The sequence below is a fragment of the Ctenopharyngodon idella genome, chromosome 11, assembly GCF_019924925.1.
Source record: "Ctenopharyngodon idella isolate HZGC_01 chromosome 11, HZGC01, whole genome shotgun sequence".
Taxonomy (NCBI): Eukaryota; Metazoa; Chordata; class Actinopteri; order Cypriniformes; family Xenocyprididae; genus Ctenopharyngodon; species Ctenopharyngodon idella.
Window position 1 is genome coordinate 14,057,615 of NC_067230.1, and position 18,168 is coordinate 14,075,782.

An 18,168-nucleotide genomic window follows, 5' to 3' on the forward strand; every position below is an offset into this window, starting at 1 on the left:
AAGAACGGTTTCGCAAGTTTTTCGTATTCGCAAGTTTTTTAAGCGCTAAATCACCACGTTGCACAAAACATAAGGCAAAACCTAACATGTGGCACTTGAGGGATTGAATTAGAAACTCCAAATTTGCCATGGTGACAGTTCAGACTGTCCTCTATCTGTGTGCCAATTTGATATGTGTCATTCTGATGTAGTAAACTTGCTCAAAAGCTCACCCGGTACAGCAGTGCACTTGTGATGCGGAGCACACGGGTCTCGTGAAGCACAAGTCACTATAAAAGAGATCAAAGACTTGTAGAAGAAAGCTAAAAACCGTTAACACCCGACAAGAGCTGCAGTTTTGGAGATGCTCTGACCCAGTCGTCTAGCCATCACAATTTGGCCCTTGTCAAACTCGCTCAAATCCTTACGCTTGTCCATTTTTCCTGCTTCTAACACATCAGCTTTGAGGACAAAATGTTCACTTGCTGCCTAATATATCCACCCACTAACAGGTGCCGTGATGAAGAGATAATCAGTGTTATTCACTTCACCTCTCAGTGCTCATAATGTTATGCCTGATCTGTATTTGTGTATATATAACAAAAATTACCAAAATATTAAAAACTATAATACTATATAAATGATACTAAAACAACACTGGTTCTCAACTAAATGATGCAATAAGTGTAAAGTCTATTAGACGCATCTGCTGCAATTTCTCCAGAATAGCAAAAAAAAGAGCAAAGAGCGAGGGAATCCAGATGAGATCACCACACTTCACCAGTGGCCACCAGCACAGCTTTGGGCAAAGTCAGAAAACCCAAGAACTTTCTGAATGTGCAGTGAGCCGTCTCAAAGCAAGTCAGTGTCACTATGCCCACAAGATATGGACAAAGCATTTTAAACCAGACACATGCATAATTGAGATGCTCAAAGGGTTTAGGACTGTAAATGAAATACAATTATTATTTAATACAAGATAAGTGTCACAGAAGCCTCATGATAAATTTAGAGGGAGCGCTTATTAAGACCCTACCTTCACCGTCTGTCCTGCCTCAGGTCCGTCCTATTGGGAACAGAAGCAGATAATTAGTTGGGAATTCAGGAATACCTCTGTCAATAATTCAGCAGCATTTTAATTTCAAATGAATCGCTGCACTTTCACGTGACCATGTGAATGTCAAAGTGCCTTTTTATTTATTTATTTATTTATTTTTTCTCCACCTCTTTGGGTCTGTTAATGCGTTTGAGCCAAGATATATTCAAAATACGTTTTAAATTATTTAGTTTAATTATTTCATTATATATAAATGTATATTGAATTGTAGAATTAAAGTGGATAGACTATTATATGTAATGCAAATTAAAATTTCACCTTTCAACATTATTTTCTACATAGCAAAAAATGTGATATCCCCATTGCTTTTTGTAAAAAGTGTAGATATTTATTTAGTGTTCTCTCACTTATCATTTTCACATGAAAATTAAACACATCAGATGCATCACCTTTTTGGAGAAAGATATTTAACTGTAGAACAGCATTTTACTATTTTATGAAAGCAAGGAAATCTAATCTCATATCAACTCCTGCAGAAAAGGATATTGATTATTCTCTTTTGTCTGATAAACAAAATGCTTTTCTTTTGTCGGTTTGTGTGTCTTGAAATAGGAAACCATTTTAAATTAGCATACAAAACGTATCTGTTATCCACACACTGAATAGGAAATACACTGTGACATTGTCTTGTCTTTTAAATCATCAGTCTCATATATTATTTGCACCCAGGGACTTTTTTTTTGTTGGGATTGGGCTGTTACATGTGTATGTAAATTACTTGTAATGTAAATCAATGATATCTATGATGATGATACATTATAGCAGACGACTAAAATTGATATAAATATCAGCTGTCACTCTATATCTCTCATCATGGTACCAGTAAGATGATATTTAAATGCTTAGTTGTGTGATCAAAGCTCTGTAGTTTTTACTGTGGGGGGGCAAAACATATAATGCAATGCAATACAATAATGATTGAGAGATATACAAAGTAAACATTCCTCAAAAGCCTGATGTATCATTTTTGATACTGACATTTTAACAAGATTTTTCAGAAAAAAAAGACTTAGTAAACTTAGTAAAGTTTTTTTTTTCAGTAAGTGTTCATCTTGAAATATTACTAACAATATACAAGTTATTCTGTATTCAGTAAAGACGACCTGAAGGTGGACTTTTTAAGAATTATACTAAAAGGCCTTTTACTTGTTTAAAAAAGACAAAAAACTATCCATTAGATGACAGAAGGCATACGGTATAGTAGATTAACAGGGTTTTTTTCAGCAAAGGTTTGTTCATATTGAAAATTTAGAGGCCTTATATACTGTATCGTATCAAATAAAGTTGGATATCCCTGCCTTGTAGGCTTGAAGAAAGACACAAATATATTATTAAAACTGAAGAAAAAATATTTGGCCACTTTCAGGTTGTCAAATGTAAGTGGAACATTCTCTACATCTGTGGTTACTTTGCTAGGGCACCTGTGTGAAATTGAGGAGAAACTACTTCATTCATCCACCAAAAAAAAAAATCACCTTGACAACAGTTAGTAGTAAAAGTGAAGGTAATTTGCAGGTGCCATTTGGTGTGATGTTTTGCATCTGATGCAATGATATGTGACCCGTGCTGGCAAAATGAGTCGGAATGCGCACAGGCTAATTTTGAGCTACAGGCAAAACAAGTGAAAAATTTCAATTTTGGTCGAAATTGAGGTTTTCACAAAAATGAGTTAATTAAGCCCTCGTCTAGCAATCCCAATGCTCCAAATAGCAATTAAACATCTAAAAGTATCTTTATCTGTATGTTTTCTGAGAGGAGTACCTTTCCTTTGACCATGAAAAATGCCTTTTTTCTCTGTTAGCTTCTGGAAAAGAGCAGCATTCCATCTTTGTGAATATTCAAAGCGAAATTAAGATGGCATGAGTCTGAAACAATGAAATGCGATTTTCAAACTCATGCTGATGCAAACAAAACAATTTTACTTGTGCCGACGTGACGGATTTGAAGCGCGCGCACAAAGACGCCTCAGACATCGTGCAATCCCGATATACACAGAATTACAGTATTTCAGTAAATCTGTCTTGGTGAGTTTTCACGCAAACATTATCTGTTATGTCTTCAGTGTTTGGTTAGTTGTTGGGGAAAAACATCTGATGTGTAACATTATATTAGATCTGTTTGGTACAGTAGGTCTTAAAGGAACACTCCACTTTTTTTGAAAATAGGCTCATTTTCCAACTCCCCAAGAATTAAACAGTTCAGTTTTACCGTTTTCGAATCCATTCAGCCAATCTCCGGGTCTGGCGGTACCACTTTTAGCATAGCTTAGCATAGTTCATTGAATCTGATTAGACCGTTAGTATCTCATTACAAAAATGACCAAAGAGTTTCAATATTTTTCCTATTTAAAACTTGACTCTTCTGTATTTACATCATGTACTAAGACCGACGGAAAATGAAAAGTTGTGATTTTCTAGGCCGATATGGCTAGGAACTATACTCTCATTCCGGCGTAATAATCAAGGAACTTTAATATATAGGCTGTCTGTTTCAATAATGATAATCAAACTATTGTGGAATCATGGAAAAAAGTTGAATATCCCTCATATATATATATATATATATATATATATATATATATTTTTTTTTTTTTTTTTTTTTTTTTTTTTCTATAGATGTTTTGGAACCTTCAGAAAACTTTAACTTGATTTTTCTCAAAACTGATTTTGCAGACTCTATTGACTTCAAACAGATGTAGCTCAGTCACTTTTTGTCAGATTCCAACAAATCATTTTGAAGTTTTTTTTTTTTTTTTTTTTTTTTTTTTTTTAATAAAGAATGTGAAAATAACTCATTTTTGAAAATTTGCTCATTGCACCTCATTTTGCCAGCAGAGGTCACATATATGTTTACATTTTGAAAGACTAGAACACCATGCTAAATTTATCACAATGGACATGTATTAGCTGAATCCCATCATACCTGTATGGCGATGGTTAGGGAAGATGCCTGGAAGTGTTTCTCAATTCCATTGGCTACTCTCTGTGTGGTCATGAATAGATCTGCCACCTCTTCAGGACGAAGATCCCGAAACCGCTCAACAACACGAAGAGGACACACTAGAACATCTGTAAGAGGAGCTTGTCAAGGGAAAAACCATTGAATCGAGAAAAATACACATTATCTACATCAAACTCCTGGAAATGTGAGATATGAGGACAACTTGAGTGAATATTACAATTACATTTTACATTTATTAATTTAGCAGACGATTAATTTATCATGAGAAGGCAATAAACATAAGATGTGCCAGTAATACAAAGTTTCAGTCATCGTTCAAAATAGTACAAGCTAGAACAGGGAATGTATTCTGGGTTACATACAAATCAAGCTCCATTGATAACACCTGTGACGTGCTGTTGAATAACTGAATATGAAAAAAAAAAAATGCTTCACATTTCTGCTTCAATTCTTCTCTTAATCCTGCACAATGCCTTTTCCAATTGACTTCCCTTAGAATGCATTACTTTAACCCTTGTTTCACCAATCATTATTACATATTCAGGTCTTTAGTGACCTGTATCTATATCTAACACGGATCTTCAAAATCAATATTTTGATCGCTGACAGCTTCTTCACCAGATCTACCATCAAGTGACAGTGACACTAATATTTGATTGCATCCAGTACTTGCTCTGCAATAAATCCATTTCAAGTTTTGCTGATGATACTTCCTATTCTTTTGTTTTCTGCCTGCAGTGACTATGAGTGAAACGTCACTTCATCATTGTGTATCATTACCACCTTGTGGAATAAAGGTGAACTGCACTTATTCAGTCATCAAAAATTAAATTATTGTTGTGCAGAAAAAAAAATATTCTTACACTGTTACACACCTCGGGTCGTTAGCGACCCTATAAAATTTTTACAAAAAAAAAAAAATAGGCATTCTTTTATAATTGTATTCTTTTTTTTTTATAATGAACTGATGGAGGAATACTAAGAGGGATGATGTCTAACTTTGAAAAATGAATGGGGAGGAGGGTAAAGAATGATGTCACTAAATATCCAAGGTATGCGTTTAAGGTTTAAATAAATTTATTATTATTATTATTATTATTTATTAAAGGAATATTCAGAATGTAATACAAGTTAAGCTCAATTGACAACACTTGTGGCATAATGTAGATAACCAAAAAAATTTATTTCTATGTCTCCTTCTTTTGGGTTACAACGAAGTGCTTACGATGGAAGTGAATATGGCCAAACCGTAAACATTAACATATTCACAGTTTCAAAAGTAAAGCCACAAGATGTAAGCAATATGTGTGTTAACATGATTTTATTGCTTTCTACTTTTCTATATATCCAATTTTGAACCAAATTTCACTGCTTAAATAGTACACAGCGTGTTTTCATGTCACATTTCTGCTTTTACATTCTGCAAAAATAAATAATAATAATAAAATAAAATAAAAAACGGCCCCATTCACTTTCTTTTTTTCTTTTCTTTTTTTTTTTTTTTAAAGAAAAGTTGGGACGAGTTAAAATGATTTGTTGTGGTAATAAACATGCCACACAATGCCACAAATGCTGTTGATTAAGTTTAAAGGCACGATATGTAAGATTTTTGGATTAAAATATCCAAAAACCACAAGAACAGTGTTATATATTTTGTTGACTTGTGTACTTACATCATCCCAAATGTTTCCAAGAATGTTTAAATCCAGAGAAATAAGCAATTTTAACCAGGACACCTATCAGTGACGTCATACCTGCGTTACCCTGCGTTACCCAGCATTTATTAATATAATATTTTAATATCAATCTAACTTACTGCAGTGTGAAATGAGCGTCTCATAGCAAATGCAGAGCGAACGCTCAGAGTAACGTTATAACATAATTTTCAAAAAATCTCAAATGTATGTACTACGATGAACAGCACTGTGTTACCCCACATACGCTTGACCGGAAGAAGCGGAAGCGGTCCTCTGTGGCATAATAAAAGTTCCGCTGCTCTCAAGCCGTGTGTCACGCTCGTCTCTCATTAGCAATCGCTCAGGCAGCCTCGTTCTGCTCCCACAGCACTTGGCCTTTCTCTGCTTCATACTACAGTAACATTAATAATCTCATTCATGAACATGATTTCTGCCCGAGTCCCGTCGGATTCATTTCCACCAGCTGTGAGGTTAAGACAATATCTCCCATGATTCCGCACTCAATCGCGGCGTCATCAAGCTACACCTTTGTATTGAATAGGCGACCTCTAGCAGCGAAAATGAAAATGTACATATTATTCTGTTAAGTTGTATTTACAAGTTGTTTTTTTAAGTTGTTTTTCATTACAGTAATGAAAAACATTCCTTTTAGCCTTTGTAACAGATTCACCTTTAACTGACAAAATGTTTTATAAAGTTATACAATGGAAAGTTATTGGAGAATTCGAGTAGAACAAACCTCTTAATGCACAAGAGATGAAGACAAATAGAGTGGCCAGTATCACCTAACTTAATCTAGACGAATGGAAAACTCTATAATAACTACCGGAAGACAAAACAGGGGCAGGCTGAACATATAAATGAAGAAAGGAGCTGTGAACCCTGAATATTTTTTTTGTCCCTGCCCTGAATACTAATAAAATGAGATCTACAGCACACACACACACACACACACATACACACTGATGTATACCCACACACACAAGCCCACATCCTTCTACACAAGCAAAATAGAGCAGACCCTCCGTGCCAGACAAATTATTGGAATATCAATGGTTCTGATGTGGGAGAGATAGGCCCAATTTGAATTGGAAATGGATGAATGATTCTGATAGGCATCAGCACTCAAAAGAGAAAGCTCAGAGAGAGGAGTCCTCCTTCACAACCGCCCTGTTTGACTCCAAACAGCTTTTATTAAAGAAGATTCATAACGTCTCATATCACACGTCTAATTTTTTTGATTGTCGTTTTCTTCCTCCCAAATGCTCCGTTTCTATTCTTCCTGTCCTTCACCCTTTGTAACAAATCAAAACATTTCACAGCAAATCAAATGCATCACTGACGAGCAATAACCTTACAATCAAAGAATAAGACTTCTGAATATTGCTAATACAAAGACTCAAACAGCCCATGAAACTCTTTGCCGATCAGATTAAAGGACTAAAACTAACTGTTTTATAATGTGATATTAACAGCAATAAAGCATTTGTTTGCATTTCACCACTAATACTACCACCATGCTACCGATAAATGTTCTTAAGTTAGTTTAGCATTACTTTTAGTAAGTTGCTTCCATGTTTCTTTTTTGCTTAAAGTCGGCATGTCCTATTATGAACAGTTCACCCATGTATATGTATATGATATATATATATATATATATATATAAACTTTTATAAATATACTGTATATAAAAGTTCATACTTTATAAAATATACTTTTATAAATATATATATAAACTTTTTGTTGTTTGTTTTGTTTTGATTTCATAATTTTTTATCAAAGTGTCATAACTCGACCTTCAGGTGAAACTTCTCTCTGGTGACGGATGCCAAACTTTTCCAATCATTTTGTCTGCTTAAGTCCTGCCCCTTTTTTTATCAGATGCATTCAGATCTGCCTCCATCCAATTAACAACCGATGGACAGATCCAAGTCCCACCCTACATTTTTTTTCAATCCGTTTCACTTAAATATACGTCACAATATGGAAGAAAATATCTGTCGCTACATTTGTTTTATAAGCATAAAATACATGGCACACACTTTTTCAACTTTTATTTATACTTTTTGGTGTTGAATAAAAAGTAAATTTTATAATACAGTATTTCACATCATTTCATGCAACTCGATCGTCATATTGGATGGATTTCTCTCTGGTGACGTATGCTGAACTTAAACTCCACCTCTTTATTTCAATTGACTGCAAGCTCACATTCACATTCTGCCTCCATCCAGTCAACAACTTATGGATAGAACCAAGTCCCCACCATACATTTTACTTGGATGTATGTCACAAAATGTATGAAAAGATCTGTCGCGACTTTAAGCTTTTGTGAGTTCCTGAGGGCTCAACATCTGTAAAGTCAGAAAGGTCACTAAACAAGTCATTGTTGGACATTGGTCATTGTTCAAAGAAGTCTGACAATCCATAAACTCTTTGAAAGAGAGCATAGAAAAGTAATCAAACTCTGTACCTATTGCAGGAAACCAAGGGGTTGCAGGTGGAACCCTCACTCATGAAGAAGACTTCCAAAGTGTGAAAAACATTTTGCCTCTATCTTGGGTCATAAGATCAATAGCCATTTAGTTTCCCACAAAGAGTCAGACATTTTTACAAAACCAATTTTATGAACTCTGCAAGCCATTAAAATTCATGTTCAAATTTGAAAGAAAAACTTATCAGGAGGGATGTTAAACATGCTGATATGAATACTGCAGTAAATGGACTCAGAATGAGTTTTTCAAACACATTTTTACATTTTACATTCATATATCAGTGGGGTGTCGGTTATATACCCATAAAAAGAGTACATATATCTTAAAACAAAACTTACAATTTAAACTTATTCTTGCCAGACAGAATTAGATCATACAGTGTCTTGCTGTTTGAAGGACTACGAGTACATTAGGCCGCTCATAGCATTATGGTCACATCAGAACTGAATTAGTCTCCATGAGAGGCACACAAGATACATTTTGGCTTTCATGTGCAGCTTGCTGGAATGTAATCAGATACTGTATTAACTGGTGTCTTTCTTCTCAACATGTGCTGCAACACACGTGTCACTGGGGATGGAAAAAAAAAATAGCCTTTGCTTCAACAAAGAAGATGAGGGAAGAGGATGATTAGGAAAGAAAACGACTCTATTTGGCATGAGCTGTTTACTGTTTGATTTGTGGAGCTGATGTGTAAAGTATTGCTGAGCTGAGGCCTGGTCATCTTTACAGTCATTTGGATGGTATTTTTACTAGGGTCTGAGTTGAAATCAGACAGATCATGAAACGTCTGTAAATATTAAACACATCTGAATATGTAAACATTGGTGTGCAAACACACAAAAAATGTAATCTATTGATAATATATAGTTATAAATCAGACTATATACAGTACTTGATACAATATTAATATAATTATATACAACAGTTAGTTCCGGTGCTCTTATCTGATTTGTGTGCTGATATCACCACGGGGACTGTTCACTTCCCTTATCTCTGTGCCGTTCTAAACAGGCAGCGTTTCTCCCAGCGATTGGCAATTGCGGTGGACAAAAACCATTATAATTTTCAAAATACTACTGTTGTTGTGTCACAAAATGTCATTTTAAGAGTTTTTTGGGCAAGAATGTAGTTGTTTAAACCTCAAATCTGCGGTTTATTTATAAAGATTGTGCCCATTTGAAAATTTGCTCAGTGAATTTTGAGTTGTGAGGTACGAGCATTCTCTGTGCAGTCAGCGCTTATGTACCCCGCCGAGAACAGCTTTACCTTGGCGAGTCCTTCTGACATTTGCTGCTGGCTTTGATGTCTCTGTGGTGGTTAAACATGAGATATAATTTGTTTTGTGTATATCTAATAGGCAATCATTGATTTCATCAATCTATTATTTGTTCCTGGGCAAATCACTTTGACTGAGAGCAAAGTTATGTTTTATAACTTAATATTTTTTATTTAACTTTAATGCTGTTTTTTTTTGTTTTTTTGCTGTAACCCTCTAGTTTTACTCGCATCGCTCCGAGCGGGATTCAAACCAGTGTTTTGGGCATGGGAGGTGAGCCCGCTAACAAGGACACTAAAGACCACAGCCCCTAACGTCAGTCGCTAATGGGACTATTCGGCTCGGCACGGCTCGCTTTAGTACCGCTTTAAAGTGGGTGGGATTATAGACTGATCATATAGTTGCGCCGCCTCTACTGCCATGGATCCGCACCTCATCTACTGACCACGATACAGCCATTTCTTTTTCAAGTTTTGTGCGACGGTCCTTTAAAGCAAGTAATTTCGTGAACAAATGATACTGCAGGTGGCTGTTACTGACTATTTAAATCTAGTAGGTTTGGTGTCTCGTGTTTCAAATCCAATGATGCTGGTAGTGACGATTCACTCTGACCAATCAGTGATCTGCAGTGTTTACATGTCACGTTTAGTATTGGTACGGCACGCTTGGAACCTCCACCGAGGTGGTACTATTTAAGTGAGCCGTCCGATGCAGTGGGAAAGCGCCAAAAATTGAGCCGTACCGAACCGTGCTATGCAGTGGAAAAGCGCCATAACATGCCTCTGTACTAGCTGGCCTCTGTTACACAAACAAAAAAACATTTACAATTATCTATGTTTTTAATTCATATTTATAAAAGATTGTTATAAATCAGACTATATAGTTGTACACTTGAATTGTCGCTGTCAGGCAGAAACCTCTTTTTTCCATATTTCGTCATTTTTATACATAAATCATTACTATTGGTTACCCTTTACGTCTGTCTGTGGGTTTTGCAAATGTTTAACCAATGAAAAGTATTAAAAGAGCTTATAACTAAACCTTGTATCTCCATTGGATCCTCAAACTGTTGGTAAAACCTCATAACTCCACCCCGCCTCATGTAATTTGGAGTTATGAAAAATTCACCTCACATAAACCTTATGAATCGGATTGTACAAATTCATATGAACTCCCCACCAAATGATCCAATATGTAAAATAGTTACAAATTGCCATGGCAGTGTATTGTAATAAATATTCAGCTTGATCATATCAATCATATGCTCATTGATGTCTTCCACTGATAAGGGAAAAAAAAAAAAAAAAATAGATGCCTCAGTTTAAGGTGATATAAATGTATTGTCTCTAATCCAGAAAGTTCAAAAAATAGAAACATTTAGATAAAAATAGTTTGATCGTGCACAAAGCTCTTGAAAGCACTAATTACTTGTATTTTACCAAATACTATTGCCAGAAACATTCATAAATAGGACAAATTTGATTTCTCATTTACACCATGTAAAGTGTTTTGCGTGACTGCTCACACGTGATCTCTCACAGTACAGAAACATCAGCTCAGTGGCATTATTCTAAGTCATAGCAATCATTTGACCGCTTTAATCTTTTTCTCTTTGCAGGTTTACAGTCCTTTGCCGATGCCTCCTTCCAAACATCTGCCCTTGAACCTTATTATTCTACAGCAACACTGACAGATCTACAAAAGAATTGCAGCTCTGCTAACACCAGCAGACGTGTGGTGGGCAAACTGAGCAGCTGGGTAATGTGATTGGACAATAACCACATAAAGAGGAAGGCATGTAAATAAATAAGGTAGAAAAACGGAGTTGCCATTGGAAGCGCCAATGGATTGCAAATCCCCAATTAACTCTTGGAATCACATTTGGGAGCTATACAGTTAGCTGAAAATTAAAATGGCAGAAGCCATGGCAGCCAACAGGGTGAAATTTAATGCAACAATTAGTTCTTAGCACAGGGAATGTGACCTCTCTGATAGAGTATGACTGTGGGCTCAGGATCTAGTTATGTGTGGTGAAGAGTGGGTCAAGAAGTCAATACAGTGCTAAATGTGACCAAGATGGAACACAGGATGTCTCCACCTCATGATTTCAGAGGAGTGTAACCCGTCGGCACTGATGAGACGATTAACAGAGGGACTCTGCGGCCTTTGACTTTGCATGCGGTGTTCTTCTCTCCTTCATGGCAAAGAGTGTCAAGTACTTATTTGCTTGTGTGATTGCTTTTCCCCCAGAAAATAAAAGTACAGCTTAAAAATAAAAGATGTGAAGGTGTAAAAGGTAAGAGAGAGAGATTTTCTCTCTTATTTTTGCTTTCTTTTTTTTCCCTCCAGCTCAAGTTTTGACATTTAATAGGGCTATTTTGGACACACAAAAAAGCAGGACACGAACTGAGCGATACAGACAGTCTTTTAGCCTGTGATGAACCCAGTGGGGGGAAAATGAATCAAACTGCCTTTATTCGCTTCACACCCTAACTACAGGACTGTCAGAACAAAGAGAGCTCACACACAGCTACCAATCCAGCCTGTCTGCCTTATTACAGGCCGCCTAAACCGGCCAAAACATGCCAGCCGCCCGCTAGAGTGACAGAACTGCTGGCAAAGGGCTTTTTTTAGCAAAGCATCTTTTTTCAGCATTTCAAAGATGCCCAGAAAAAAGAGACAGTGAGATAGGTAGAACAGAATGTCAATCTCTTATTTATCAACCTACCAAACTGGCTCTTGAACATGCCAATTGGACCCCTCATCATTTTGTATTGTCCTCATTGCAAAAACAGTCATTGCAGACAAATGGCTTTTTAATTGCAGTAAGAATCCCTGCAATCACAAGCTCCTAACTTTTATGGCATCAATCATCTAAACGTTTTAATATAAGCTCTGACTAATTCAAAAGCCTGGTGTGGTCATTATATTTTATGTGCCGTTCACATCATACAGTTGCGTTTACCCTCTGCACAGATGCAAGCACAAGCGCACAAACAGTAATTAAACCTATCAAAAAGAACCAGGGCAATTAAACAGCATGCCAGCCAAAAGAGAGAGACGGTTTATGTTCTGGCAGGGGTGGGGCGGGGGGTGTTTGTTGGGTGGGATTAGGAACAACAAACAGGAAATTTGTTTCGCAGTTTTGATTACAGCATTGACAATTGATGTTTTCCTGAAATTGGGGGGTGGGGCGGGGGGGATTGTTTATCTACTCCCTGTGTATTGTAGAGACTGTCCGTCTCTACATTATTCTGCTTCATATACAGCTACTTTACAACTAAAGTCCCAGCACTATTAAAATTAAAGTCTTTTGACACCCACTGGATGACAACTAGTCCAAATAAGTCTATGAACTATATTCCAAGCCTTCAAAAGCTATACAATAGCTTTCTGTAAGGAACAGACTGAGGGTACGTTTACACAACAATGATGTACTAAAAATGGAAGAGTTTTTTCTTTGCTTTAGTCACGTACAGAAATACTAAGAGCCCAGATACTGAACACGTAATACACATGTACATGATGTCAACGTTTTCACAAGTTCTCATTTTTGTTGTTTACATGAGGATGATAACAGTATTGGTTTCAGAAACGTGCACTTTGAAACCTGTTTTTAAAAGTTTGCATTTTCAGGCCATTGTTGTGTAAATAAACGGCCAAAACGCATAAAAAAAAAATCTGTTTTTAGTTGAAAATGGTGTCGTGTAAACGGACCCTAAAATTGGATGGATGGATGGATGGATGGATGGATGGATGGATCAATCAGTCTGTCTGTCTAGAAAAAAAAAAAAAAAAAAAAAATGGTAAAATCTACCAGCACCAATCTGATTGGATGTTTTGATGCTAAGCAACTTACAGACTTCTAATGATTTCCATCCATCAGAAGAACCTAAGATGGTTTGCTGTTTTTTGCCAGTTTAAATGGACTTTTTAAAGATGGTCTCCCAGCTTGACCAACTGCAAACCCAAAATCTCCCTAAGAGCAGACCAACCAAGACCAGCAACCCAGATTAGACTGGTTTAAGATACACTATATTGCCAAAAGTTTTGAGACGCCTGCCTTTAAGTGTACATGAAATTTAATGACATCCCATTCTTAATCCGTAGGGTTTGATATGGAGTTGGCCCACCCTTTGCACCTACCTTACCATTCTCCTGGGAACCGCCAAACCCAGACTCGTCCATCAGATTGCCAGACAGAGAAGCGTGATTCATCACTCCAGAAAACACGTCTCCACTGCTCTAGAGTCCAGTGGTGGCATGCTTTACACCACTGTATCCGACACTTTGCACTTGGTGATGTAAGGCTTGGATGCAGCTGCTCGGCCATGGAAACCCATTCCATGAAGCTCTCTACGCACTGTTCTTGAGCTAATCTGAAGGCCACATGAAGTTTGGAGGTCTGTATAGCTATTGACTCTGAGAAAGTTGGCGACTCCTGCGCTGACCCCACTCTGTGATTTTACGTGGCACAGCACTTCGTGGCTGAGTTTCTGTTGTTCCCAATTGCTTCCACTTTGTTATGACACCACTAACAGTTGACCGCAGAATATTTAGTAGTGAGGAAATTTCACGAATGGACTTATTGCACAGGTGTCAACCTATCACGGTACCACGCTTGAATTCACTGAGCTCCTGAGAGTGACCCATTCTTTCACAAATGTTTGTAGAAGCAGTCTGCATGCCTAGGTGCTTGATTTTATACACCTGTGGCCATGGAAGTGATTGGAACACCTGAATTCAATAATTTGCAGGGGTGTCCCAATACTTTTGGCAATATAGTGTATGTATTATTTTTATTTTATCTTTATCACGGTAGTCACTAAATTGGCCACTTTTTTTCTTTTTTTTTTTAAAGGCAGTGAATTTTGTAAAATATTAATATATTATTTAGTTTAAGGCAGTTGACAGTAAGTAAACTTGATTTCATTGCATGGTAGTCAATAGCATTTGAGCACACTAAATCACATAGCTATGTATGTTGCACAGCATCAAAGGTTTTTAAGCTATACATCATGCACCAGACTTTATGCTAATAGTCAAAACTCCAGCTTTTGGAACTATAAGCGAAATTGCCTTAATCTTCAAAACAAATTCCTTCACGTTCTGATAGCTAATCCAAAAGGAACCATCATTCTCTGTCATAAATGATCTCCCAATACGCCACTTCGCAAGGGAACAGGGGCGTGCAAGGTGACAGAAAACTTTTACTATCTAATAAAACATTACAGATTGTGAGAGCACATGTGGGACACATCTGCATATATCAGGATTATTAGGAAAGGTGACAAAAGCTCACTAGCGTTCAGCCGTCAGAGAGTAGGTAATGCCGCGGGCTAGATATCACCGCTTGCCTGAAAATGCGGCATCCTAAAATTCAAGGTGGATTTTTTGAGGCTCTGATCCATGAACTTGCTCATCATCGCTCTACACACCTTGCTGCACCCTTCAGGTTAATGGCAGTATTCACACACAGGTTCATCCACGTGTCTCTGTCCTATTACGCTGTGACAGACGGTCTCTCTGCGGCCTGCAGGATCATCCTTCACACTTGATTAGCAAGGCAAATAGGCAGGAACGGGAGCGTATCATGGGAGAAAGACTTCACATGTGACACCTTCAAATGGACGCCACCAACCCCAGGGAGAGTTTAATATGAACACAACCCGTTTTCTGTGACACACAGGATGACGGGAAAGCAATAATTAGGAAAGGTTATCAATGTGATGACAGAAAATGACTAATCTCAACAGTACTGAAGGCTAAAGAGAATAGTTAGCGGAATCCACGTGGGATTCTTACAAACTGGTTAGTGAAACAAAAATGTTCATGACAGCAGCTGGATCCCAAATGACTCACCACAAATGACAGGGAAATTAATATCTAAATCAATTACAGTACATCACAGTAATTAAACCCGCTGCTTCAGTAGAATTGCTAACAGATACTCAATTTGAGGTAGATACTGTATCAAATACTTTAAAGTGCCCCTGTTATGCTATTTTAAAGGTTCTTAATTGTGTTTAGGAGATCTCCTACAACAAATTTACGTGTAACACAGGTCATAAAACATTTTCTCATAATATACATTGCACATCACCACATTTCTCAATGATCCTCAAACGACTCGTCAGATGAATTAGTCTCTCTAAATCCCTCCTTTCTGCAAACCTGCTCTGCTCTGACTGGCCAAACGGCCCAGTCTGTTGTGATTGGTCTACCGCTTACGGTGCAAGTCGGAAACAAACGCCCATTACCGTAACTCCTTCAGCTCCGGAGTCTTCCTAAAGCTCAGCGATTGTGAACACTGTAAAGACAGTAATGATGGCGTCGATTTTACCATATCAATCCGAGCGCGACTCCGATGATGAAATATTGAAAGAACTAGTTATTCAACCAGAGCCTCCATCATAAGGACGACTTGAGCAGGACGTTTCTCAGTGATACGCTACTCAGTTTGACATACAATATGAGATGTTGCAACTGTAATTCCTCTACATCAGCATTAACAAGTGTATGTCCATCAACAAACCCATGTGTATATTTCGAATTTATCGTGGTGCACATGTGGGAACTGTATTGATAACACTATCAATAACAGTGCATTGATGTAACATTAAAGTTTGTAAAACAAATCTTGCTCCATCCTTTATCATCATTTAAAGTAGTAAGAAAGACAGACAATCTGCATTAATGGACACAATTTAGCTAATAGTGGCCCACAGCTGATGAGCAAAAGTATTTCAGTAAGACAGTAATAACGTGAGTTAGCCGGTTAGCTGGAGACATACACAATATCTATGCTAAAACACAAAACTGTGTATTTTGAACACGGCATAAAATACATTTATAATTAATCATACTTACAGGTTGTGATTCTTAGGAGCAAGTTGGTCCAAATAAAGTGGGTACTGTCCAACCCGATCTCATGGCAATTTGTAGGTATTTTACAAGGTGGCTAATTTGTACAAATTCATACGACCTCACTTGTACAAATTCATACGTTTTTTGCTAAATCGTACGTATTTTACGAGTTGACAAATTCGTATGAATTCATACAAATGACCTACCCCAAACCCCCCCTCTAAACCTACCCGTCACTGGGGTTTAGACAAATCGTACGAATTCATACGAATTAGCCACCTCATAAAATACATACAAATTGGTGGTGAGATAGCGTTGGTACTGTCCTCTCTTTAACCATGGATTCTTCACAGCCTCATCCTTGGGAAGTGAAAATAAACTGAATTTACTTTCACAGCGCAGAGCACAGCGTCTTGTCGACATGTTATCCACATTAACTAGCTACAGTGTTCAAGTTTTCTCGGGATGTTTAAACTTGTTTAAACTTGTCACGTGTGAACTTCACGGAAATGGGATTCGTTTTACAAACGACTCGTTTAAGCGGTTCAGAGTCAACTATTTCTTTTGAGAGACAATAACTTTATTTATGATGCACTTTCAGCTTTACAACTTTGCAGACTGTTTACATTCACATATAGCTACATTACACACTGCATGAAAGGTAATTTTCAAAAATCCCTAATAGGGGCACTTTAAATACTAATAAATTGTAAAATTGTCAAACTTACATTTCATTTAAAATACATACACTACCGTTCAAATGTTTGGGGTTGAATGCTTTTGAAAGAAGTTGGTTACACTTTATTTTAAGATGTCCTTTTTTACAGTGTAATTATACAATTAAGTAGAGAGTAATATTAATTAACAACATATACTTACTTTGGGGTTAGGGATATGAGTCGGCATTTTTTTAGGGTTAGTTGCTTGTAATTAGGCATAATTTACTGTTATTACTATAGTGCGTAAGCATATGTAACATGTAACAAGGACACTGTAAAAATAGTGTTACCAAGAAGTCTCTAATGCATTTGATGACAGATTCAAAACAAAAGATTCATAAAGGTTTCAAGCTTCTTGAAGCAGTGTTTTGAAAGCACCCATCACTGCATATTAGATCCTATTGATAGTTCAACATAAAATGTCCCAGGCTCTCGGCCTGCCCTGCTTCATACCACAGTAAGGTTAATAAAACTTTAGTACATTAGCATATGCATGAGGTGAATAGAGTACCTCCCATGATTAAACGCTCATTTACGGCATCATTAAGCTACGCCTTTGATATTGTTTTGAATAAGCGACCTCTGGTGGCAAAACTTACATACTGTGCCTTTAAATCTACTCTGCTTTACAATTTGCCTATAAAGTATTTGGTTAAGTTTTGCATGGAAATAGATCGTCAGGGTCTTGAAGTCATTGAGTCTAATAAAGCTTTGTTGAAATTTAGTTTTACAATTCTCATCTAAAGTAAGCTAGTCTTGATGATGTTAATAATGCTAATGAGGTATCAAAGCTTCAACAAATACAGAAAAGTGTATGAGGCTGTTTTTGCTGATGCTGTTTAATGTGCTTTTTTTTGTTTGTTGCTGTCAACACCTCATAACCATCTTCAGTTTAGACTTCACAGTGGGTTCTAAACCTGAATTCCCATCAGCACACTGAGTGGCAGTGAAACAGCGGGCGCTGGCGTGATGAAGACTGGCATCAGTGGGCCAGTTAGCGCTGATTTACAGACAGTCGCACCAAGACAATACAGAGGACGAGCAGAAAACAGAT

General features: G+C 37.0%; 1 protein-coding gene across 8 annotated transcripts in view; it reads right to left on the minus strand.

The window, feature by feature from the left end:
- Window positions 1-18,168, minus strand: part of fhit (fragile histidine triad diadenosine triphosphatase) — a 311,803-nt gene that overhangs the window by 72,467 nt on the left and 221,168 nt on the right. For all 8 annotated transcript variants that reach the window (XM_051912051.1, XM_051912052.1, XM_051912050.1 and 5 more), the window contains 2 exons: window positions 4,019-4,164; window positions 1,016-1,045 (listed from right to left, as the gene is read on the minus strand). In XM_051912051.1, the coding sequence (XP_051768011.1) occupies window positions 1,016-1,045; window positions 4,019-4,164 (176 nt within the window). The remainder of the gene's footprint in view (window positions 1-1,015; window positions 1,046-4,018; window positions 4,165-18,168) is intronic.